General features: G+C 40.1%; 1 protein-coding gene across 3 annotated transcripts in view; it reads right to left on the bottom strand.

The window, feature by feature from the left end:
- Positions 1-6057: 6057 nt before the first annotated feature.
- CASP8AP2 (caspase 8 associated protein 2) overlaps positions 6058-25727 on the bottom strand; it is a 35498-nt gene continuing 15828 nt past the window's right edge. For 2 of the 3 annotated variants that reach the window (XM_061623333.1, XM_061623335.1), the window contains exons 7-11: positions 22391-24540; positions 14898-18099; positions 12933-13032; positions 11379-11487; positions 6058-7865 (exon numbers count right to left, since the gene is read on the bottom strand). In XM_061623333.1, coding sequence (XP_061479317.1) covers positions 11407-11487; positions 12933-13032; positions 14898-18099; positions 22391-24540 — 5533 coding nt within the window. In that variant the 3' untranslated portion in view covers positions 6058-7865; positions 11379-11406. The remainder of the gene's footprint in view (positions 7866-11378; positions 11488-12932; positions 13033-14897; positions 18100-22390; positions 24541-25727) is intronic. The other variant, XM_061623334.1, reaches the window with a different exon arrangement.

Genomic DNA, 25727 nt, shown 5'->3' with positions numbered 1-25727 from the left:
AATCAGATGGCTGCTGAGGCCCTAGTTCACCAATGCCAATGAGATTGCCAGGTCAATAGCACTATATTTTGCTTTGTGTGGGACATCCCAATCTGTCAGGAAACAACCAGAGATCATAAACTATTACCCTCCCATGTATTCTGTGACAGTGGCAACTGGTGGCTCCAAGTCAGCAGGTTTTATTCCTTGAAAGTTTGGACTGACATGGAGCCACCAGCCACTCCTGCTCTATGTTTAAGACAGAATTCAGCTAGGGCATGGATAGCCAACATGGTACCCTCCAGACATTTTGGACTACAGCTCCCATCAGCCTCTGCCAGCATGGCCACTGGCTGTGGCTGATGAGAGCTGAAGTCCAAGACATCTGGAATACACCACAGTGATTATCCCAGAGATAGGAGCTAAGGTTTTCCATTTAATGTCAGGCTTCAGAGAACAGACACAGCTAGCCTTTCTTTCTCACTGCTTCTGCCCTTCCCAGTTAGTGAGTGAGTGAGTGAGTGATTGAGTGATTGATTGATTGATTGATTGATTGCACTTGTATACCGCCCCATAGCCGAAGCTCTCTGGGCAGTTTACAGCAATCAAAAACATTAAAACAAATATACAATTTAAACACATATTTTAAAAACAATTTAAAACACAATTTTAAAAGTTAAAACAATATAAAAACAATTTAAAACACATGCTAAAATGCCTGGGAGAAGAGAAAAGTCTTGACCTGGCGCCAAAAAGATAACAGTGTTGGCGCCAGGTGCACCTCGTCAGGGACATCATTCCATAATTTGGGGGCCACCACTGAGAAGGCCCTCTCCCTTGTTGCCACCCTCCGAGCTTCCCTTGGAGTAGGCACCCGGAGGAGGGCCTTTGATCTTGACCGTAGTGTACAAGTGGGTTCGTATCAGGAGAGGCGTTCCATCAGGTATTGTTATCTGATACAAACCCTATCCGTCATGCTGCAAGGGGGTTGGATGAAGTGGGTGTGCTCCTCTGGCCTTCCAGTGGGAGGGGGGCTCTGCTGCTTAGGAGCACCTCAATATGCTTGCCCAAGCTATGGCTGGGCACAAGTTCCTGCTGATGGTATCCCCACTAGTGGTAGCATCATATACAGTAGAGCAGGAGCAGAGGTGGCCTGACAAGAGGTTAACTGCTTCCTGAGCCAGCTCTACTGCCATTACGTGAGAGGAAGAAGCTCAATCCAGGCCTCTTTGCTGTGCCAGCCTGTTTCAGTAACTCTTGTTGTTATGGGATTTCCTATATTGTGCAGGAGGTTTTCATTAATTGTCCTCTTATATAATATCAAGGAAGATGAAAACCTGCGATTTTGGTGAAAAACCTTTTGCAATCTGTATATGAGGGCAAAAATGGGGCAAGGTCCAATCTCTACATTTTGTAAAAGGCATGATGTACCTAAACTTCAACAAATTCAATCACATCAATATCAGTATATGCCACTAAAATATCAATAAAATATCAACAAAAAGTGGCATCTAGTAGCCTGAAGATTTGAGGAATGCCACTTATCAGTTCAGAAATTTGGAGATGCATAAAGACTTTCAGAAGTAGCCAGACTGCTTTGGCTAAAGATGCATCCAGGCCTACATTCTTTTTCAAAGTGTTTTCTGGAAAGCTTACAAGTAGGGCAAGAAGGTGACAGCCATCGTCTGTTCCTCCCTGGTGTCGTGGAATTTACGACTGAGTTCTTTTTGAGGAGACTTAATAATGAAGCCAAAGCCTGTTTTAAGGTTGTTTACTTAGCTAAGCACTTAGCCAGAGTAGAGTACAGGACTCAACTCTCTTCCCCAAAATGGTGGTTAGTTACAGACAGTTATATACCTCTTCTTCCATCACAATCATGACAAGTTACATTGCTTTTTCTCTATGTTACAATGCTACAATGATGCTCTGCCCCCCTGTACCATCCATCCTCCCTCTGTTCCTGCAATATCAGTGTCCTTGGCATATTTTCACTACAACAGCACTCTTCTCTATTGTCTACGTGACTCCCTGTCTAGGGGGAATGGCAGTCAGACTTGTTCAGTATTGATCGAAATCCACCTCACTGGCAACTATTACTAACAGGTATACAGACCTCTATTGTGGTTTCACAATTTTGTATATCCCACTGATCACTCCCACAGTGAATAGCTCAGGGGTTATGTGCCCTGTCACCTGTGCAGCTGTGGGCAAGCTGCATAGTCCCAAGGAGCCCAGTTGCCCCCCCAGCTGGCAGTTGCGGACAAGGAAGGGGCTGGCTTGTGCAGATGTGGCAAGCTGAGCAGGCCCTAGCCAGCTGGGGAGGACTAGCCTCAGAGGGAGGCAATGGTAAACCCCCTCTGGATACTGCTTACCATGAAAACCCTATTCATAGGGTAGCCATAAGTCGGGATCGACTTGAAGGCAGTCCTTTTCCATTTTTCAGACCAGGGATGGGGAACCTGTGGCTCTCCAGATGTTGGATTCCAACTCCCATCAGTCCCCAACCACTATGGCCAATAGTAAGGGATGATGAGAGTTGTAGTCCTGCAACAATTGGATGGCCACAGGTCCCCAACTCCTGATCTAAACTGCAGCCCTGGGCTCCTACTGGGAGGAAGCGTGGGATATAAATCTAATCTAATAATAATAATAATAATATTCATAGACCCATCTTGTGGTAGCAAACTGTATAGCTTAACTATATGGTGGATAGATGCTGGACCACCCGCGCTCTTAAAAAGAACAAAATGTGTCCTCTTTGCTTAGGCAGGCCATTGTTTCCCATCTACAGAATTATCACACAATACACAGTTTCCTTGGGTTCTAGCTTAGGTTTCAAGCCAACATAAGTACAAACATCTAAGATTCAACAGGAATACCTTGTTAAGAAATGTCTTGAGGAGCAGATGTAAAATCTTTTTAAAACAATGATTAAAATGCACTCTACTCCACCTGTAGAGACTTTTCAGTTTTCTTCCTTTTTCCTCATGGTTTTAGCACCCGTCTATTTTAAATAATCAGATGCAAAGTTTGGATGAGAAAAATGACTAAGGAAATAACAGACTGGAAACATTATTACCCAATGGCAAAATCATAACAGAAATTCAGCAGTTGTTTAAAAAACTAAATAACAAAAATAGCAAGTACGCTATTGCCTCCATGCATTTGCTTTTGAAATACGTTCTGATATATTCTGTTGCTTACCTTAATAGTAATGCTCTTGTTCATAAGTCTCTTGAAGTATCATAAACAAATCAGGCCCTGAAAATGATTATATAGCCCAGAAAGCATCCTTTAGAAACTTAGGGGTTTTTTTGGGGGGGGGGCTAGAGTAAACTCTTAAATATTTTATTGTTGACACGGTGATTATAATTCATAGTTCTGTAGCTGGTAGAATCAACAAATCCCAAGTACACAGGCAGAGTTTGATCGGCTGCCTGGCAAGAGGACAGTGCCTCTAGCCAGAATTAGTTTGCAATTGTTTTAGTCCTTCCAAACAATCCCCAAGGCTTCATGCATACTTCATTGCTCTTTAATGCCATTGCTAATTTCATTTGGACTCCAATGTGTTACATCTTCTTGCTGAGCCAATTGGTAAATGAGTTTATTTTGTAAAATAAATGAACAGCCTTTTCACACAGCTCTGGATTCTTATGCTTTCTTTATATTCCATTAGTTTTCATGTGAATCAATGCTCAGTGATCAATCGGTCATGTCGGATTTCATAGTCTGTTGCCTAGCGGGTTAGAACAACACTCACGGGGAGGGGTTGAATGAGACACCAGAATAAAATCGATTTAGAATTTGCTGTAATAATCCAGTTTCCCAGATTGTTAATTTTTTTGTTAGCATTGCTACAGCATTTATGCTTAAACAGCTCCTCTCATCACACAATGTAACACATCAACATTAACAAAAGCAAACCATAGCTAGCACTTCTGTGAATGCTCCTCCCAGCCTCAGTCTCCTCATTCTATGCTATTTACATCAATATTAACTAATGGAAAGAAACAGAGCTATGTAGTCAACTATGTTAACAGTATGGCTGTTTACTGTATGACACGAAGCAGAGATAGAAAGCATACTGAAGTCTTCAGCTTGTGAAATTGCTGTTTGTATAATTACAGCCTTAGGTATTTGGCAACCTTGGCTTGTGTGGTTGTCATAGGATTCCAGTTAACCCTCCATTCACTTCAACAGAGACTGCAGCAGCATAATATTGTGAGGATCTGCACTACATCTGATTGAAAGCCAATGGGATTAGGGAACAGGGACACAGCACCTAAAACTAGCTGAGCCATAATTATATGAATGCTTCCTTCTGAACCATGGGATTATTCCAGATTAGCAGACTACAGACTGCAGCTCATTTTCACAAAATCTTCTTTGAAAATGGGCAGCTTATTACTACAATTTTAAATTAAAGTCCTCTTTGTCAAATGAAGTATCCTCAGTTGTTAAATGCACACAGCCTAACTACTTGTGCAGTGAATGTGTGTCACCTGAAGCATTTTGAGTTCTTTAAAAAAAAATTTGAATTAAATTTATATTCCTTCGTTTTCCTCCCAAAGGAGCTCAGGGCAGCATACACACAAGCGATATAACAATTACTGTAAAACATCAAAAAACCATTTCAATACAGATGCAGACTGGGAAGATCCTCATGTAAAAGTTCAGTGGGCACCGAAAATACAACAGAAATGGCACCTGTTCAATACTTAAAGGAAGGGAATTCCAAAGGGTAAGTGCCACTACACTAAAAGTGGAATAATCTCCTGCAGGAGGCCCTCACCTGCAGAAAGCTGTGTTGGATTAGGTACATAAGGAGTGAGACCATCTTTCACCTTTTCAAGTATGGGGTGGCAGGGGTGGCTCTGTTTTGAATTGGAACCATAGCACTAGAAGTTTAATCCCTTCCTCCTCCATTACAATCCTGACAAAAATTGACAACAGGGGGAAAAGCTGGTGAAAGTGATAGTCCACAACATCCAGAGGGCACCAGGTTGGCAAAGGCTGGCCTAAATGAATAGAATCCAAGTTGCTGCTAAATTCTACTTCAGCAACTTCACACTGGAGTCTCCCCTGTGAAGTACAGAAATTTTCAGAAACAAGGAATTCTGGGAGACTGAGTTTCCCGACTAGTTTCTGAATGGTGCAGTTTTCAGCAGCACCAACTCCTCAATTCTTTAAACATTTACACGGTTCTGGCTTGTGTGGAGGAAGTGGTTTAAGGATTAAAGAGTCGCTTCTGTAGAAAATGAGTTTGCTGTGTGATGTTCTTGGTGGAAGTGCATATAATACTTGAATTAACAGTCTGTCCTCCAGAGATGTGACTTGCAGCTCTCCAGAATAGGACCAGTTATATTAAGAGAACATGATGGAAAATCCACAAATTAAGCACCATGCATACACATTATTTACTCAATGACTCTAATCTAGTATGATGCCCATGAGATGGGAACATCCTTATTTTTGCCATGAACTCATCAGATGGTCTTAGCCAGGCCATTATCTCTCTGCCTCAGTATGCCAACTGCTATACAGGAGTAATACTGATTATACTTGATGCTTCTCACCCTCAGTGATTCTGTGGTGCTGGACAGAGGAGAAGGGCACTAGTAATAAGGTCAAATAGATCCACTTACCCTGCCATCAACAGTCTGTGTCTGTGTTAGAATTGCTTTTCATATGTCTTTTCATATGTCATTAACTCTTTTTTTAAAAAATGTTTTTTTTAAAAAAATTTAAAATGTTTTTAACGTTTTGTTTTAATGTATTTTAAGGTCTTTTATGATGTTTTAAAGTGTTTTTAGTGTTTCTGTTTGCTGCCCTTGGCTCCTGCTGGAAGGAAGGGCGGGGTATAAATAAAATAATAAATAATATAACATTGACAGGACTGAAAACACTGACCACTAAGTGTGCATGTAGGCCTTCTCTAAGGGACATTGTGCATGGGGGTCTAACAGAAGAGAATCTTGATGCAGCTAACTATTACTAGATCAGAGAACAGAGAAAACACACACACAATTTACATATATCATGCCTGTTACTGAAAACAAAAACAACAACAACACAATGTACGGTATAAAAGCTCTTCAAGTTAACATTTAATGAATATTAAGTGCATTCATTTTACAAAGATTGGGGTCTGTATTACCATATGCAGTATTTAGTTGATACAAAATAAAACGTTTTATGTAATCAAAAATTTGCGGGTAAAGAACTGTATTCAAAGACAATATTTTACACAACAGAATCTGTACAGGTATTTACAAAAGGGTATGATTTTAACTTTATAATTAACACACACACATGCACACACACATGCACACACATCCTGATCAGAATGGCAGTAAGTGACCCTATGAGTTTTTGCATTTGTATAGGATTGTTTCCTTTCTGACATAAGAGACGGTGGAGTCATTTAGGGCTTTTCCTGCTGTTCACCATGTGTTCTATACAAATAGCTGCCAAACAAAACACTCACCCCCTCAACGGCTAGGACAGAGCTGTGTATCAATTTATCTGGATTTTCTGCAATTAAAATCTTGAACCTTTTAATTAAAGCACCTTTAGATTTTCATATTCAGATTCCACACTTAGTTCATAAAATGTTGAAGTATATTGCAGAGATCAATGCTTTAAAGAAAAGTAATATTTTAAGTAGCATGAAATGGCAAATATTGTTTAATAGCAAAACTCAGCTTTTGAAACATAAGCAATTGTGCATATAGATGCAAACAATCACTGTGTTTCGCTGCAACCAAAACGTATGGCTTATTTAATCATACTCATTCCTTCCTTAGTAAAGCAGGTAAAAAAACCATGGTTTGTTTCCCAGGTCAATTAATGGAAGAGTGAAGCTTGGGCTGTGTGCACAGTATGGTCAAACAAGCCATTGCCATGGCTGAGTGATATGTCCCAATGCTGCCAATGTGTTGTCTTAAGCAGATGAAATAGGGATGTACTACTGCCAAAACATAAATGTGCTAACTCTGCATAATCCGTATAACAAGGATTATATGTACTGTACATCTCTGAACAGGCCTGGATAACATACTGCAAAATTTCACAATATGTGTGTTTTCTGAGAGAAAGGAGTCTGCAGTTTAACAGCCCTTACGGCTACTGATGGAGACATACCTGTTCATTACTACTACTAATGCAGAGTTGGGGGACTTGTGGCCCTCCAGATACTGCTGGACAACAACTCTCATCATCTGTGACCACTGACCCTGCTGGCTGGGCAGATGGGAGCCGGAGTCCAACAAATTCTGGAGGACCACAGGTTCTCCACCCCATTTTAAAATCAGTAACAGCAGGTATTTAACCTCAAATAATTAAACTTCCCATAGCCAGGAACCAATCTTCTGCTATTCCAAAAGTTGTAATAAAAGCATGGTTTCAGAGGAACAGAAAGGACAAGTGCCTTGCACTTCTGCTTCCCCAAACTACTCTATGTCATCCAAAATTGAACTACTAAGGAGATATATGAATGCTTTAGTCTGGACAATTCAGGACAGTTCAGAGAAGAGGAAAGACAGGTCATGTGTACTTCCTGTTCCATAATATGTTTGGCTACTCAAGGTCGTTAACGAGTCCAACAAATCTGTTTGACATCTTCAACAAAAAAATAGCTACTAATTCAAGAAGCAGGGCCTTAAGAAATCCACGGGCATAAAAGAAACATTTCAGGTGCAGCTAAAAGAATAAGACAGATAGCTATTCTGACTTGGATTGCATGTGCGCTCTCTCTCTCTCTCGCTCTCACATGCACACAGTGCATATATGCTCGTAGCAGTCTTTCATTAGTAGAAATAACACAGCCACTAACTGCAGTTTGACATCTTGAATAGCTTCAGTAACTGCCTGAATCTTTCTTCAACCTGTGGAGAAAAACCAAAAAGTTTAATACTTGAAATATAAAGCAGTCTATAGCTTTTCCCTTGAAAATTAAGGACTATTTCATACAGTGTTTTTTTTCCTCACACACGTGTAGACAACCGACCATGTAAACCAGGCAACCCTCCTAATTCTGATTACTGAGGCAGCCAGGAAAAGTGCTGCTGCTACTATCATGGAAATTGCTGATGACCATATCAGTGATTGTTCAGTTCCCATGTCTGTCCAAACAGGTGCATGCTTTAGGTATGAGACTTCTGCCAATATGGAGAAACAACATCCTCTGAACTAGCCCCAATATATGTAGATGTGAACAATTCCTCTTCTTGAACTAAATAAAGTGGGCACTGAAGGCTTTCATAAAATAACATTTGGACAGGGGTTAAAGACATCAGAAGTTAATAAAAATAGAGAAGAGATCTAAATATGTTTACATTATTATATTGTAGGTAAATATTTTATATATTATATTACATTAAATGCATGATGCCTGAAACCTGTAAGGTTTAAGACCTTTATTGTTGTAAAAGGAATTGAGGCTGAGAGACACTGATGACACAGGCTAACCAGTGGATCTGGCTGAACATAGATATGAAAACAAGCTCTCTCCAATGCCTCCTTTCTCGCATCGCCAACTTTGAGGCCTAGTGAAACATCACTCTATCACCTGGAATGCTGACAGGATTTCCAAAAATTCCACAAAAAGGAAATTCACTTTAACGTCTTTATCTGGCTGCTGATTTTTGAACTCCTTGACCACAGAGTGAAATCTGTCTTGCTTGTGTCCCCCCACTTATTTACTCTCCATAGATAGTAAATCCCACAGTTCCATCTGCCATGAGCTACTGAGTTCCTAATTATTGGTCCATGCCATGAACAAGGAACAAAGTTTAAAAAAGCAGGTCAGGCTGTATCCAAAATATTGTGTATGAATATTACATATCTATATACAGCATCATTAGTCAGACTATCTCCCCAGAATAAAAAATGTTTTACTTTTATCCATTTCAAAACAGAATTTCAGAACAGGCGGAGGATAACAATGTGTACATTACAACGGCTGTGAAGGCGGATGAAGACTGCAGCAGATAAAAGACTTCCAATTGCCGTGGTAGCCATGCCATTGGATCAAAGCCTTTCTCTGTCAAGATTGTGTGTTGATCGTTGTGCGCTGATCTCCCCACATAGAACAAATTCACGCACAGGTGTCTTTCAACCAAACCAAACCAAAAGTCCCATGGCGATCGGCAAATGGCAACAGGGGCAGGACTGTGTGAAGCCCCTAGTCATGGACCGGCACATGGACGGTGGATACAGACTCAGTCATCCTGGCTCAAGGACCGAGGCAGTTGAGTAGTTCAGCAGCTATATCCACGACTGAGCAGTCCTACTCAGGATCCACTGTGCTCACCCCATATGGAGAGGGGGCTAGAAAAGGTGCCCTAAACATAGTCTGCCTCATCTCTCTCCGACTGGATTACTGCATCCAGTGGGGTCACCACTTAGCGGTCGCAAAAGATCACTGAATTTTGGAACATGGAATATATGGACATTGCTGGACAATACAGATAGTGAGTGTCCTGAACGCAGGACTGCCATTATCACGAGGGAGTTGAGTCTTTTTAATATTGACATAGCAGTACTCCAAGACACTCAAAGAGCTGGAGAAGGACAACTGAAGGAAGAAAAAAGAGGTTATACCTTCTTCTGGAAAGGACTGCCTGAACAAGAACAACGAATACATGGAGTAGGCATTACTATTAAAAATAATCTTGTGAAGCACTTGTCAGAAGTTCCTATTGGCATTATTGAACGACTCTCAACTCTCCTGTTAAAACTTGCCAAAAACCAGCAGGCAACTATTCTAAGTGCTTATGCACCAACATTAGATGCTGATGAAGACATCAAGTAAAATTTTTATAACCAGTTGGACACCATCTTATCAGATACGTAAGGAGGATAAAATTATCCTCTTGGGCGATTTCGATTTATGGCTAGAAACCATTAGGAAAGAAGGAGTTGGCAATAGCAACCTGAATGGCATTCTACTTCTGACTAAATGTGCAGAGCATAAATAAATTTAGAACATCATGGAAGCACCCTCGGTCAAAACACTGGCATCTCCTGGATTACGTAATTGTATGTGCCAGAGATCGTCGTGATGTTCTCACTAGGGCCACGACGAGTGCTGATGACTGCTGGACAGATCACCGATTAATTCGATCCACTATGGCCATTAATATTGTTCCTCAACGTAGGCTCCAAGGAAGAAAACCAAGATGTAAAATGAACATCCATGCCCTTCAAGATCCTATTAAGTGAGCTTGCTTTCAAACAACTCTTAAGAAACATCTACCGACAGAACTCCCTGAAAATGTCGAGGAACACTGGATTAAACTGAAGATATCCATTACTGCAGCAAGTTAACAAACTACTGGATACCAAACTAAGAAACATCAGGATTGGTTTGATGAGAATGAAAGTGAGATTGAACATATCATTGACAAGAAAAGGAAAGCCTTCCAGATATGGCAGAAAGACATTAACTGTCCTGCTAAGAAAAACTTCTATGCCAGTGGCTGAGGTCCAAAGAACTAGAGCACTTAAGAATGCCTGGTGGATAAAGAAAGCTCAAGAAATCCAACATTTTGCAGATGCTCACGATGCACAGGGCTTTTTTAATGCCACAAAGGCCATCTATGGGCCAACAAATTACGGTACAAATCCCTTACATTCAATGGATGGTAGCAAACTTCTTAAGGATAAAGAGTGTATTGCACTGTGCTGGAAAGAGCATTACCTCGGCCTCCTTAATTGTAACTCTATCATGGCTGATGAGGTCTTCTCGCAAATTCCACAACAACAAACTAGAGACGAGATTGCAGTATCCCCTAATTTGGATGAAGTCAGCAAAGTCATCAATCAAATGAAGAACAACAAAGCTAGTGGACCTGATGGGATTCCTGCTGAAGTCTTTAAAGGTGGGCCTGAACTTACACAACCACTTCATAAGCTTATTGAAAAAATCTGGATGAGGGAGGAGATCCCGGAAGACTTTAGGGATGTCATAATTATCATCCTTTTTAAGAAGGGCGATAGAACAGATTGTGGGAACTATCGAGGTATCTCTCTTCTTGCTACCTTGCAATTTGCCTCCTGCCGATCTCAGAGGATGTCCTATCCAAAACTCAAAATGGTTTCTGCCCTTCCAGGGGGACAGTGGACATGATCTTCACTGCACGACAGCTTCAAGAAAAATGCCAGGAGCAGAATCGACCTTTATATATGTTTATTGATCTGACTAAGGCCTTTGATACTGCGAACCGAACCGCTCTCTGGACCATCCTTCTGAAAACTGGATGCCCTGATAAATTTGTGAATATTTTGTGACTCCTTCATGACAACATGACAGTGACAATTTGCGATAACAATGGCTTTCAGAGGGATCCATTCAGAGTCAGATCAGGTGTAAAACAGGGATGTGTCATTGCTCCTACCTTATTTGCTATCTTCATTGCTATGATTCTACACCTTATTGAGGGGAAACTTCCTACTGGTGTGGAAATCATATATCGAACAGATGGAAAGCTTTTTAATCTCAGTAGGCTGAAAGCAAAAAAGAAGGTAATGTCAACCTCTGTCGTAGAACTTGAATATGCAGATGATAATGCAGTCTCCGCACATTCAGAGAAAGATCTTCAAACTATCCTAAATGTCTTTACAGAACCATATGGAATGCTTGGGCTCTCACTTAATATTAAAAAAACCAAAGTGCTTCATCAACAAGTGCGAACTAGTCCCTCTGTAGCACCATTGATCCACCTTAATGGTGTGACGCTGGAGAACGTTGATCACTTCCCCTATCTTGGCAGCCATCTCTCTGTAAAAGCTGACATCGATGCTGAAATTCAACATCGTCTGAACTCTGCGGGTGCCGCATTCTTCCGAATGAAGCGTAGAGTGTTCGAGGATCGGGATATTCGCAGAGAGACCAAAATGCTTATTTACAAAGTCATTGTACTATCGACCTTACTGTACGCCTGTGAAACATGGACCATCTATAAACGCCACTCCCAACTTCATGAAAGATTCCACCAACACTGCCTCTGGAAAATTTTGCAAATTACTTGGGAAGACAGACAGACTAATGTTAGCATTTTGGAAGAGGCAAAGACTACCAGTGTTGAAACAATGATCCTTCAACATCAACTTTGCTGGACCAGCCATGTTGTTCGAATGCCTGATCACCGTTTTCCAAAGCAGCTACTTTACTCCCAACTTAAGGATGGAAAACGGAACATCGGTGGACAGCAAAAGAGGTTTAAAGATGTTCTTAAAGCGAATCTAAAAAAATGTAACATGAACATAGACAACTGGGAAGTCTTGGCCCATGAACGTCCCAAATGGAGGCTGGCTATTATCAAAGGTGCTGTGGAATTTGAAGTACGAATACAGGGCGAACGGGACAAACGAGCTAAGTGGAAGGCACGTTAACCAAATCCTCATCGTGACCATCTTCCATCTGGAAACCTATGTCCTCACTGTGGGAGGCTGTGTGGATCCAGAATTGGCCTCCACAGTCACTGTTAAAGACCTTATCTTGGAAGACAATCTTACTCGGCCACGAGTGATCGCCAATGAAAATGAATGAATGTATAGTTTTTATGGCATGGTATATACCCAGAGAGTCATATAAGACCAAATAAATAAAATTCCATATTAATAAAATATCACTTTTAATATAAATGAATTTTTAACACTTACTTCCTTTCTACCAATCAATTCATTACTCCACAGACCAATTTGTATTTTGATACATCTTTTCTCCTAAGAACTTTGAATCAATTCAACATTGTTATTATTGTTGTTGTTAATAGTATTGTTATTAATAATAACAACAATAAATTGTATCCTGCCGTTCCTCCTAGTAGGAGCCCAGGGCGGCAAGATAGCGACATAGGTTTTATTTTTGCAGACATACACCGCTCTCACACACACACAAATATGTGTGTGTGGGAAGTTAAAACACAGCCATGTACCCAAATATGTACCTGAGTTGGACTTTTATTTAGCCTGAGAGCAACAGAAGCAAATGTTCTTCCTGAAGGTCCTTTTTTCTGACATTCCAATAGAATCTCCCGGTCATCATTTCTATAACAAACATACAAGGGAAACTTCAATCTGTGAACACAGTTTTGAAACCAGTCTATGCTTACACTCCAAACAGCAATGTTGTAACTCAATATAACTTTTTAAAACTCAAGAGGATATAAAAGCTTGGTAATGAAGACAAACAATCCTGAAGGCTACTAGCAATTCCTTAAACGCTCTCTTATAAACTAGATGATACTAGTATTTTCACACCACTTTGAAGGTTGTCCAGAATAGTGATGACCACTCTGTCCTAAACATAATTCAAAACTACACAACTATCAAAACAGAATGGCTGACTTTGAAATCAGGTCCTTTTATTTGACACAGATTAAATAATTGCCCTTGGGTTTCATTCATATGTCCAAAAACTTGTAACACATAGCACAAGCATATACTTCCTAATTACCTTGCACTATTGCTCAATGAAGGGAATGGAAATAAAGCAAGGATTTTGGTTGGGGGCTATATTAGGCCCCTTAGAAGCCCCCCAAATGGATTGTGACATCCATTTCACACGTTACTGAACTATCTTCAGGGCAGGGAAGCCAGTGTGTGTGTGTACTGACCTGTTTGCCAATACTATATGCCACAATAGCATCTTTTGTTGATCTCTGATGACTGATAACTGGCTCAGTGGAGATGTGTGTGTGTTAAATTAGACAAATCAATAGCTATAAACAAAATTCTAGTGATTGTATTAATTCTATAAAGGTTAAAGATCAGATAACCTTATAAAGCTTTATGATAATTTCTAACTGTCCAGTTTTAGAGTTTAATTGAGACAAAACTGATGGTTTGAGGTCAACTTTAGATGGAATTATATTTCTTAATAAAAGGTTATGGACATGGCCTCTGGGCAGCTGATGGATAGCAGTTTTGGTCTTCTAGTCATTTAAGTTTGACACCCCTAAAATAAAGAAGCCACAGGCAATGAACAGAAACCCTGTAACTTGAATACACAACTTGCAGGGTCCCAGAGAGAGACACTTTCACTATTTTATTTCATGAGCGTCCTTGTATTCTATTCTATGATACCCTCTTCCCTTTCAGAGCACATGGCCTATCCTATAGCTTTGTGTTGGTTACAAATGTAAAATACTTAAAATATCCTGGCTTCTGATCTTGGAACTGTGGGAACTGTAGTTTTACAAGGATGCTAGGAATTGTTAGGCGTGTCTACCTCCTCTTTACAGAATTATAATTCATAGGGTCTCCTGGAAGGAAGCCATTGAAAATGCTATTCCTGACATTTACTACCTATTCCCACATGAACATGCCAAATTTTGAGATCATTTTCTGAGGTCATTCCTTGGGTGCCTTTCTGGATACAAGGTGGAAAGCTGCTAGGGGAAATGACTTTCCAAAGGTGGTGCCACCTTTATTCCCCAGAGACACATGGCTGGCATGAACTCTTTTATCCCTTTGATGCCATGCAAAGACCTGTTTATCCACTGCTGCCCTAAAATTTCTACTTTGAACTGAAGCATGGGATAGGATAGTAAAACATTACCATGATCTACTACTAATTGCTGACATTTTCCATTTTCCACAGAAAAAGTGTACACAATACAATACATACTGTCAGACAGAGGCCACAGCTCAAGCTACCAAGTGCTCTCTGGGGCTTCCAAGTGCCTACCTTCCAATTCAGAATACCTAGTTTCAACTGCAATGTAAAATAAGGTTACATATGTGAGGAACCAAACGAAAGGTTAAGGAAGCTGAGCCTGCAGCAGAGAAGAGAGGCTCAGTCTGGTAATGCCGATGCCACGGTGTGCAGGAATTTATTGCTCTGTCTCCATCTGTTCTATATTTCTAGCCTTCCCCTATTCACCCCTTCAATCCATTTTTTATATTCTTACCTTGTCCAAGAAATCACGACTTCCCCTTTCTTCTTAATGATATTTTTGGCACACAGACTTGATGGTGACACAGAGGATGCTGCTGATAAAGGATCTTTGTTTCTAATTGATGCAGCCTTTTTACCAGATGTACTTGTGGCTACTGGTATAGTTTCTTTAGACTTTTTGCTGTTTTTTTTACAAGTCACTTCACAGCTTTCCTTTTTTTGTCTTTTTGCATTGGATCCTTCTTCTATCACCTTTTTTCTTTTCTTTCTTTCTTTTTCAAGGCTTATTTGGCATCCTAGACCATCAATATTTAGGGCAGTTTCCATTTCAAAATTCTCTTCTGCTGTACACTTGTCAGGCAGATGCTCTGTTAAGTTTACAACTGCTTCAATATTATGTTCTGGAGAATCACCTGCTGCAGGATGGTTCTCTATCTTATCTTCCTCTTTACCTTTACATAAGCTTCCCATTCTAGCATTTAAAGCAGGTTCCACTGTAAGATCCCATGAATCAACCTCATTTTCTATCGGAGTTTCATCGGTCAAGTTTACACACATATCAAAATGGGTCTCAGAAGATAACTCTTCTACAAGGGGAACTGCTGTATAGCCAATTGGAGAATGTTCTAATTTAGCACAAGATGCATCTCTTTGTTGGAACTCTTTCACTGTGTGTGCCTGAGGTAGCTTAAGCACTTCAGGTGTGTCTTCATGCTGGCTAGTTCTATTTGAAGAGTCTAAAGATATCCCCAGTTCTTTAGGGGGAACTTGCAAGACAGAGGCTTCTTCTGGGTCAGCATCACTATGCAGTGCCTGATAGGGTCCAAGTAAGCTAAGGCCTTGAGTTTGACTGGTATTACTATATGGGTCCTGACAGAATTCAGGCCTATTACAAGGTTGCTCTTGTCTGGCATTCCTAAATAGGTCCTCTGTAGTTTCAAGTGCATCATTAGGAGCATCAGGTTCCTGTTGGGGCTCAGTTAAATCAGGAACCTGAGCATTCTCAGGACAAACAGATGGCTCCTTCACAGACTCCAGTGAATGAGTAATTTGCTCTTCTCCAACACAATAATGCATCTTATCCTCAGAGTCAATAATATCTATCTTCTTAGATATCGCTGTATCTCCCAATGGTATGCTTTTGGAGTTCAAAGTACCTAATTTTTCCTCTGACACAATCTCACTGTTTCCTTCTTCAGTAAAAGAGGTCAGCAGCTCGTTTGCTAGGTTAGCTTGATCAACCACTGGTGAGGTAGATGGTGCAGCACGTCTTATCTTAACAATGAAGTGATCATTTGATTTTTCCATTATTACTGCCTGCATTGGCAGGCTTGGGCAATACTGAAAGCCAGGAGCAGGAGGTGTACTTGCCCATGATGAAGAACAGCTTGATTTATTGCTTGAATTATCAGATTCCAATGCCAAATGGATATCCTGTTCAGAAGCATCCTCCTCTTCAAGATGGGCATCTTCACTGAAGTGTGCACTTAAAACATCCTCAGGAACTGAACCAAACATGTCAGGTTTCAAGAAACTAAGATGAGCATCCGACTTCAAAGGGGAGGGAATAGTCAATGACACAGCTAGGTCTTCCAGAAGAATAGAAGAGACAAGTGATTTTGGTTTCTCTGAAATGCACTCACCTTTCTTCAAAGCGGGACTAGCAGGAATTTCAAACATACAGCTTTCATCAAGAATATCTGGATCAATAGGCATCTGCAGTCTAGCTAAAAAAGCTGAATCTCTTTCAGGTGAAACCACAGGCCATTTAATTCCATCTAGTACTCTTGACTCTACTCGTGTCTCTCTTGGAATCTGTTCTTCTGCCTCATATGCAGGATCATTCTCACAGTTTTGATCATCTTGTGTGTGCTTTTCTGGTGTTCTGAACTCCCACTGACTGTTGTCAATAAAATCGTTTTTTCCTGACAGGTCAGAGCCTTGTAACAAACTTTTGAACATTTCACCCATTTGAGCATCATTCACCAGGTTGAACGTCAAGCCAGACATCTGCTGTTCTGTGAGAGGTCCACAGCTAATATCAGACTTGTGAGGGTCTCCAACCACATGTGATCCTTCCTTTTTATAATTTCTAGCTTTCAAAGCAGTGTCCTGTATGGAGTTTTCCTTGCAAAGTTCACCTTCAATCTGAGAATGTTTTGGGTTCTCAGTATAGGAACGTTTACAGTTTGTAGCCATATGTTTGTGTATGCCCATTTTGTTTGTGTCATGGTGACCTCGCTTTGATACTTGGTTACTTACTACTGGTCTTGGAGGGGCACATTCTTCAGGCTTTTCAGTTCTACCATTTAAAACAGGTTTCTTTGACTTCTGTCTGTCACTTTTATGATTTGTGAGGCTTTGGGGGCTTTCTTTTGTTTTTTTATCAAGTTTACCTTCATCACTTTCATTTCCAAAACTTATCAAGTTACATAACTTTAGAAGGATTTTTTTTATTTTATCAAAAAGGTAGTCAAGCTGCTCATCCACAAGTTTCCACAACTTTTTCTTCATATCTGACTGCTGCTGTTCAAAGAGATGCTCTATTGCACTATTCACTTTGATCCGAGTAAGTTTAGATTCTATAATGTCACAGAGGTTCAACTTTAAAGCCTTGCTTGATTTAGACATTTTAGAGAAGTCAAGGTACTTTACCAGAGATGTAAAATTCAAAACTGCTGAATCTATAATCCTATGAAAATGCTGTACTGGAAATTGTATTTTAAACTTCATGTAGCTTTTCCGTACTTGTTTTCTTATAGCTCTCAGCATCTGCATAAACTCATGTACAGTCGAAGGTGCAACCGTAATTTGAACTATTTTTTCAAGACTATCAATACTCACACCTTTATTTTTCTTCATTTCTTTGGAGGATGTTATGGTTCCATCTTTGAGATTTTCTTTACTTTTCTTCCCAGAAGCCAATTTTCCAGTATCTTTGCTGGAAGTTGTTGACATGGCCCTGTGATTGCGTGTACTCTTAGCCAAATTAGATCTATCTGGAGATGCTCTTCTTCTTGACTTTTTACTATTTTCAGAGTTCATTTCTATTTTAGGCTCATTGTTGTCACTTACAATTTCACCTTCTTCTAATTCATCTGTAGACATGCTCAGCTGAGACTCCTCTAAGCTGTGGTGATCTGGACAAGGAGGCTTTTGATTCTCCTTGTTCAGCTCACTGGACTGTTTTTTCCCAGGGTAGACTACTGCACTTTCTGGAACAAAATTTAGGAATAAAAGGACAATTTGTTAACAAATTACCCAAATGTAGAATGCCTCAAAACAAATCCCGATGACAGTATAACTTGACAGTTGACTTGGTTTTAGAACAGCAAACTTAACTGTTTAGGACTGCCAGTAGCTCTGTGCATTGCATTTTAGTAGAGGACAGGCAGCTTTGGAAGGAGTACTAAATACAAATATATCAGTCTTCAGAATGGAAACAGTTTTCATATACAGAGTTCTGTAGCAATTTAATTATCTTGGAGTTGCAATATAGGTACAAATGCACTTTAATAATCACAGCCTCAGAAGCAAGTGGATAAAAAGTAGTACCAAGAAATTTGACAGAATGTGGGTTGCATTCTACAGCTTAATGTGACTTGCAGTCCTAATTTGCAAGGCCTGTAGCCCTGCAAGTCAGAGGTGAGGAACCTGTGGCCTTTCAGACGTTGTTGGACTCCAACTTCCACCAGCTGCTGTCAACACATGGCAGGGATTATGAGAGTTGTAGGCCAGCAACATCTGAAGGGTCACAACTTGGCCACTTTTGCTTTAAATAATTTCTAATTTGCACAGCTTCCTCAAATCAGTTTACAGGTTTGGACTCAGTGAGGAAACTATGGACTGACTAGACCAGGAAGTCATATGTTAAGTGGGGAGAGGGATGCGCTCAAGCCCACTGTTTATTTCTAGTCCTCCAAACAGTAGTTTGAAGAATCTCTCTCTTCCATTTCTGTATATCATAAGAACATAAGAAGAGCCTGCTGGATCAGGCCAGTGGCCCTTCTAGTCCAGCATCCTGTTCTCACAGTGGCCAACCAGGTGCCTTCTCCTATCTGGGAATAGTAATACACTGAGGCTACCCCAACTCTCTGACAGATAGGTAATCATTCCTGAAAACAATTCCATGCTCAGCGTTTTTTCTCATTTAATTAAATATTATGTAACAAGCAGAAGGTTTTGGATACTCTGTTCATAGGGTTTTCATGGTAAGAGGTATTCAGAGGTGGTTTACCATTGCCTTCCTCTGAGTTTGGATGCATCTCAATCTGGTGTCTCAGCTTCAACCATTCTGCCTTGGGTGCTCCTGCTAGGAGCCTAGCCTCTTGGTCTAGCCTCCTGACGGCATTGCTCTCAGCTTCTTCAACACTCTCAAACCCCCTCACCGCATTAAGGTGTGCATCCTAGAGGGGGCAACACGAGATAGTGCTGGGACCCCCCGGGTCAGAAGGCACTCAACTACTGGGGAAGAACAAAGGACAAGTACAAGTAGTGCTGTGACTAATGACGCAGCTGGGTCAAACCTGAAAGGAAGCCCAGAGGCTGATGTGCACAGATGCAACAGGAGAGTCCAGAGTTGTATGATGCACACAATAGGAGCATGGAATGTGAGAAGTATGAACCAGGAAAAGTTAGAAATTGTCAAGCAAGAAATGGAACACATCAACATTACAATACTTGGCATGAGTGAATTAAAACGGATGGGAATGGAACATTTTCAATTAGGCAACTACAAAATATTTTATGCAGGAAATGAGAAATTCAGAACAAACGGGGTTGCTTTAATAGTGAGAAGTGATGTAGCAAAAACAATTAAGAGCTATAACACAAGGTCTGAGTGAGTTATATCAATGAGATTTAATGGGAAACCTATTAACATAACCATCATCCACATCTACGATCCAATGGCAAATGCAGAAGAACAGGACTCGGAGAGATTTTACGCAGAAGTACAGGAAGAAATTGATCACACACAAAAACAAGATGTGCTGATAAACATGGGGGACTGCAATGCAAAAGTAGGGAACAGAGAAGAACTAGGCATTGTGGGGAAATGGGGCTTAGGCGATAGAAATGAAGCAGGAGAAAGACTTATTGAATTCGTGAAGCCAATAATTTGTTTCTCACAAACAAATTTTTTGAGCAGCCGAAAAGATGACTGTACATGTGGACATCACCAAATGGTCAATATAGGAATCAAATTGATTATATAATTGGTAGCAAAAGATGGAGAAGTTCCATACTTGCTGCGAAAACAAGACCAGGAGCAGACTGCAGTACAGATCATGAACTGGTCATATCGAAAATCAGAGTAAGCTAAAGAAGAACAAAGCAATCATAATGCCAAAATACAATTTAAATGACATCCCAGAAGAATATAAAGGTCAAATAAAGAACAGACCTGAGGCTTTAAACTTAGTTGACAGAGAACCAGAAGAACTATGGAGTGAAGTCAGAGACATTATCAGGGAAGAATGCAAAAAGACAATACCTCTAGTTAAAAAGAGAGAAAGACCTCAATGGATGACTGAAAAAACTCTTAAAATGGGTAAAGAGAGAAGGAAAGCAAAAGCAAAAGGAGATAGAAACATGGTTAGAACCTTAAATGTAACAATACAGCGACTAGTACGTAGGAACAAAGAGAACTATTACAGTGGTTATTGTATAGAAATAGAAGAGGACAACAAAAAGGGTAGAACAAGAGCCCTATTCCAAAAGATTAGAGAAATTAAAGGGAGATTTAAGCGAACAGTAGGGATGTTGAATAATCAACAGGGGAACACACTGACTGACCGAGATGAAAGAAAAGGAAGATGGAAGCAACTCTATGAAAGAGATGCCAGGATGACAGATTCATTCAGAGGAACAGTATGATGAAGAACCAGAAATTTTAGAATGTGAGGTGAAAGCTGCTCTTAAAATACTTGGAAGAAACAAATCACCAGGAACAGATGACACACCAATAGAGTTGCTACAAGCTACTGAGACTGAATCTGTCCAAATTTTGACAAAAATTTATCAACACATATGGAAAACTAAACAACGGCTCACAGACTGGAAGCGTTCAATACATATATCCCAATTCCAAGGAAAGGGGATCCCAGGGAATGCAGTAATTGTCAAACTATTGCCTTAATATCCAATGCAAGTAAAGTAATGCTCGATTCTACAATAAAAGCTCTTACCATATATGGAACGAGAAAGGGCAGACGTCCAAGCTGGATTTAGAAACAGAAGAGGCACTAGAGATCATATTGCAAACATATGTTGGATAAGGGAACAGACCAAGGCATTTCAGAATAAAATTACCCTGTGCTTTATAGATTACAGCAAAGTCTTTGACTGTGTAGATCATAAAAAACTATGGAATGCCTTAAAAGAAATGGGGGTGCCATAGCATGATTGTTCCGATGCGCAACCTATATTCTGGAGAAGAGGCTACTGTAAGGACAGAATATGGAGAAACCGATTGGTTCCCCATTCGAAGGGATGTTAGACAGGGGTGTATTTTCTCACCCTATTTGTTTAATCTATACGCAGAACATATCATACAGAAAGCAGGATTGGACCAAGATGGAGGTGTGAAAACTGGAGGGAAAAATATCAATAATTTAAGATATGCAGTCATGACAGATGCTCTTGGAGGTCACTGATTCATAGGATCTCCATTAAGTCGTAATCGACTTGAAGGCACATAACAACAACAACAACGATATGCAGACGATACCATACTACTAGCAGAAACCAGTAATGATTTGAAACGAATGCTGATGAAAGTTCAAGAGGAAAGCACAAAAGCAGGACTACAGCTGAATGTCAAGAAAACTAAAGTAATGACAACAGAAGATTTATGTAACTTTACAGTTGACAAGAGGACAGTGAACTTGTCAAGGATTATCAATACCTTCGCACAGTCATTAACCAAAATGGAGACAATCGTTGAGAAATCAGAAGAAGGCTAGAACTGGGGAGGGCAGCTATGAGAGAACTAGAAAGGTCCTCAAATGCAAAGATGTATCACTGAACACTAAAGTCAGGATCATTCAGACCATGGTATTCCCGATCTCTACGTATGGATGTGAAAGTTGGACAGTGAAAAGTGGGTAAGAGAAAAATCAACTCATTTGAAATGTGGTGTTAGAGGAGAGCTTTGCACATACCATGGACTGCAAAAAAGACAAATAACTGGGTGTTAGAACAAATTAAACCAGAACTATCACTAGAAGCTAAAATGATGAAACTGAGGTTATCATACTCTGGACACATCATGAGAAGCCATGATTCATTAGAAAAGACAATGCTGGGAAAAACAGAAGGGAGTAGAAAAAGAGATGGATTGATTCCATAAAGGAAGCCACAGACCTGAACTTACAAGATCTGAACAGGGTGGTTCACAACAGATGCTATTGGAGGTCACTGATTCATAGGATCACCATAAGTCGTAATCGACTTGAAGGCACGTAACAACAACAAGAAGTAGAAAATAAATAAATAAATATATACCTATATTAAAACTTTTCACAGGTCCTTTGTAAGGGCTTTCCATTCTGGGTGCTTTAGCCAATGGTCGCATTGGACTACTAAGTGGGCTGATTGCTTTTGGAATATTCCTCATATGATTAAGATCAATGCTCATGATAGAGTTATCATCATCAACAGAAACTGGGTTTGAATATCTTGCTTGAATATCTTCATTACATAATGTGTCCAAACGGTTTTCATGGGGACAGTCAGGAAAGCTTGGCTTCAAGTAACCAGCCTTTTGGTTGGTTGCTGGCACATTGCCACTCAGTATTTTGCCTTCTTCAACAATAGCCTTTTGAGGCATAGGCTTTTCTTCTTTTTTAGGACACACTGAGACTTTTTCATCTCCCCAGTTGCTGGACTCTCTTTCATCCATCAATGAATCTGAATCAGTCCCATTAATCTCATCTATTACACTATAAGAATCAAAATCCACAGAACTTACAGTCTCCAAATCATTGAAAGAGTTGTCTGGAAGCGTGTCTTGATCCAAGGGGCTTCCTAAGCCAGAAGCCACATGCGTTTCATCAACTTCACCTATCTCAGTTACGGTCTCATCATGCTGCATTTCTGTGGTTTTTGGATATGAGGTTGTCTTTGAAGGCTCTGTGTTCAAAGTTTCTGGCAGGCCCTCATTCCCCACCTTCATTTTGACCTCAGAAACAGGTGTTATTTGTTCCAGTTTGGTCTGAACAGGATCGTCACAGATTGGTAACAGTGGTGTTTTTCTTTGCTTAGTGGAAGTACTAATAGCCTCAGCTGGTGCCACCATTACTTCCTGATCTGGAATCTCTGAGTCACATTCATTGGTGGACTTTGTCAATGACTTGAGTTTGTCTGTTTGCTTTTTAGCAGGAGAAAGAGTTAAATTTAGTGTCTGCATAAAGCTCAGTTTTAAGTCTTTGCTTTTCAACTCCTCATCTCTTTTAGCTTTTGCAGGGATCTGCCTTTCCAGGCCTTCGACTACCTTGACCGTTTCTTCTGATGGAGAGGATTTAACTTCCTCCTTTTGTGCGCTGTCTTTAATTTTAATGGCTCCTTTTGCTGTTTTTTGTGTTGTTTCCTTTGAATCTCTTCTTTCATTTTGAGAATTCTTGGCCTCACTAGTACTGCCTTTCTCATTTTTCCTTTTTTCTTCAGTTCGATGTCTGCCTGATTTTGTGTGCGTGTTTACAGATTCACTTCTACTGCTGTCCTCTTTGGAGTGGCCACGTTTTTGCTCTCTGTTAAAATTAGGGGGTGGCGATAGCGATGATCTCCCTCCGTGGAGCCCATGATCACTTGCTTCTTTGTTTCTTCTACAATCGCTATCTTTTCTCTTTCTGTCTTCCACACAGCTTTTACTTAATTTTTTGGGACTTCTGGCCCATTCAGGGGGACTACTAACCTTGCCAGATCGTTGTTGTTCTAGATACCTGTCAGACTGTCTGTTTTTTTGTCCTTTACTGTTTTCTTCTTTGTTTTGCACTTTCTGATTTCTGTTTAGTGACTTTTCAGTCCTATCATTGCTGGAACGTTCTGTTTTTGCCAGTGATCTGTCCTTAGGAGTTGGCTGTTTCTCCCTACCAGAAGAGACCTTATCAGTTCTTTTGTCTGCACATGGTCTGCTTTTGAGCTTTAAGTCCTTATTATCTTTCCACATTCCATTTTTTACTGTTTTCTCTGGATTAACTTGCAGCTTTCCATGAGAATCTAACTTTCCATCTGCCATGCTGCCCAGATTTTGGTGTGTTTTTGTTTTGTATTTGCAGTCATTCTCCTTACTAAGATGCTCATTATGTTTCATTTCTTTTTTTCCTTTTTCTTTGTCATAGGAGATGTCAACATTTGACAGCCTTGTACAAGTACCATCATTGTAAAGCTGTTCAGGGTGAGACTGAGATATGTTCAGAGTGTCTCCTTTCTCTGAAGGAAATTTCTTGTTTTCTATATCCATATATGTATAACTGCAATGTAACTCATTAGGCAGGGCTTGATTAGTTCTAAAATCAGTTCTTGCTTTGTTTTCTGGAAGTAGATCTCTGAATTTATTTTTCATTTTTGATCCTTCAAAGTTTCTTGCATTATTAGTTGACCCAGAAAAGTATGTTCTAGCGTAGGTATTCTGATGAACTGAAAATTCCGACAGCCTGTTTATAAAAGAGATTTTTTAAAAAACTATACTATATTAAAAATGTGATACTGTTGCTACATGAGAGGTCAAGGACATCAGTCTTCACAGACTGCACTTTGGATTTATGCCTCTGAATATGGAGCTCTATATAACAACAGTAGCCATCAGCAGACGCTTTAACATCAGTGTTAGAGTGACAAAACTGTTTTCTTATGCTTTTGTATTGGAATGTTATGTTATTAATTTGATAGGTTTTAATTGACTGATAGCCTGTTTTATGATGACTTTAAATGGGATAATGTTTAGGTAATCAATTGGAGTTATTGTTGGGTTGTTATGTCTTGAAATGATTATGTTTTTGAAATGATTGTTATCGATGTAGTGATTTGAATTTTTGTGCTATTGTAAGCCACTTTGAGCATATTTCAAGTAATAAATAATAAATAAATGATAATAATTTATATAAACTGTTGCTTCTCTCCCAGGCATTTTGGTAGAGCCAGAGTCTAATAGGATCTATTCAAGTTAGTTCAGAGCCTTTACAACTGTATGGAAAGGAGAGGAACATAGGAATCTGCCTTATACCAAGTTAGTACCAGTATGGTCTACTTTAACTAGCAGGAGCCATCCATGATCTCAGGTAGAGGTCTTTCCCATCACCTGACACTTGGTACATTAATCGAAGATGGCAGAGACCTCCTACATGCAAAGCATTATTCTACTACTAAGCAAATAGTTCCTCTCCAATAGCCATAGGCATTTTGTCAGTGGAAGCAAAAGCCGGCTGCTTCCAGAACTGTGTTTCAATTAACAGTACTGTAGTACAATATAGGCTTCTGTAGCTCTTTCAGTCTATAAGACACCCATGGCCCCAAAGAGCAACTGAGGCTGCCATCCTAAAGATATTAACTCAGCAGTCGTGCATGGTGTGTGTGAGAGAGAGAGTGCTACTGTTTTCTGGAATGGGGCGGAGTGGCATCAGGGTAGTTCTGGCTTGGAGATCCCACAGGTGCACACACATCTTTGAGGGAGGTGCCACTACCAAGCTGGAGCTTCACCAAACTCACAACTACCTCATCTCTATTTCTGGCAAGCAGATTTCTGCTGCTGCAAGGCCACTGCTTCTGCTCTATTCCCACCTCATGTAATGTTGCTGCACTTATCTGATTTGAATATAATTTTTTATGGAAGTGCAGGACAAAA

The sequence above is a fragment of the Rhineura floridana genome, chromosome 4 (assembly GCF_030035675.1).
Source record: "Rhineura floridana isolate rRhiFlo1 chromosome 4, rRhiFlo1.hap2, whole genome shotgun sequence".
In the NCBI taxonomy this organism is placed as follows: Eukaryota; Metazoa; Chordata; class Lepidosauria; order Squamata; family Rhineuridae; genus Rhineura; species Rhineura floridana.
The sequence above is the reverse complement of the archived record's forward strand: the minus strand, read 5'-3'. Positions and strand labels throughout refer to the sequence as shown.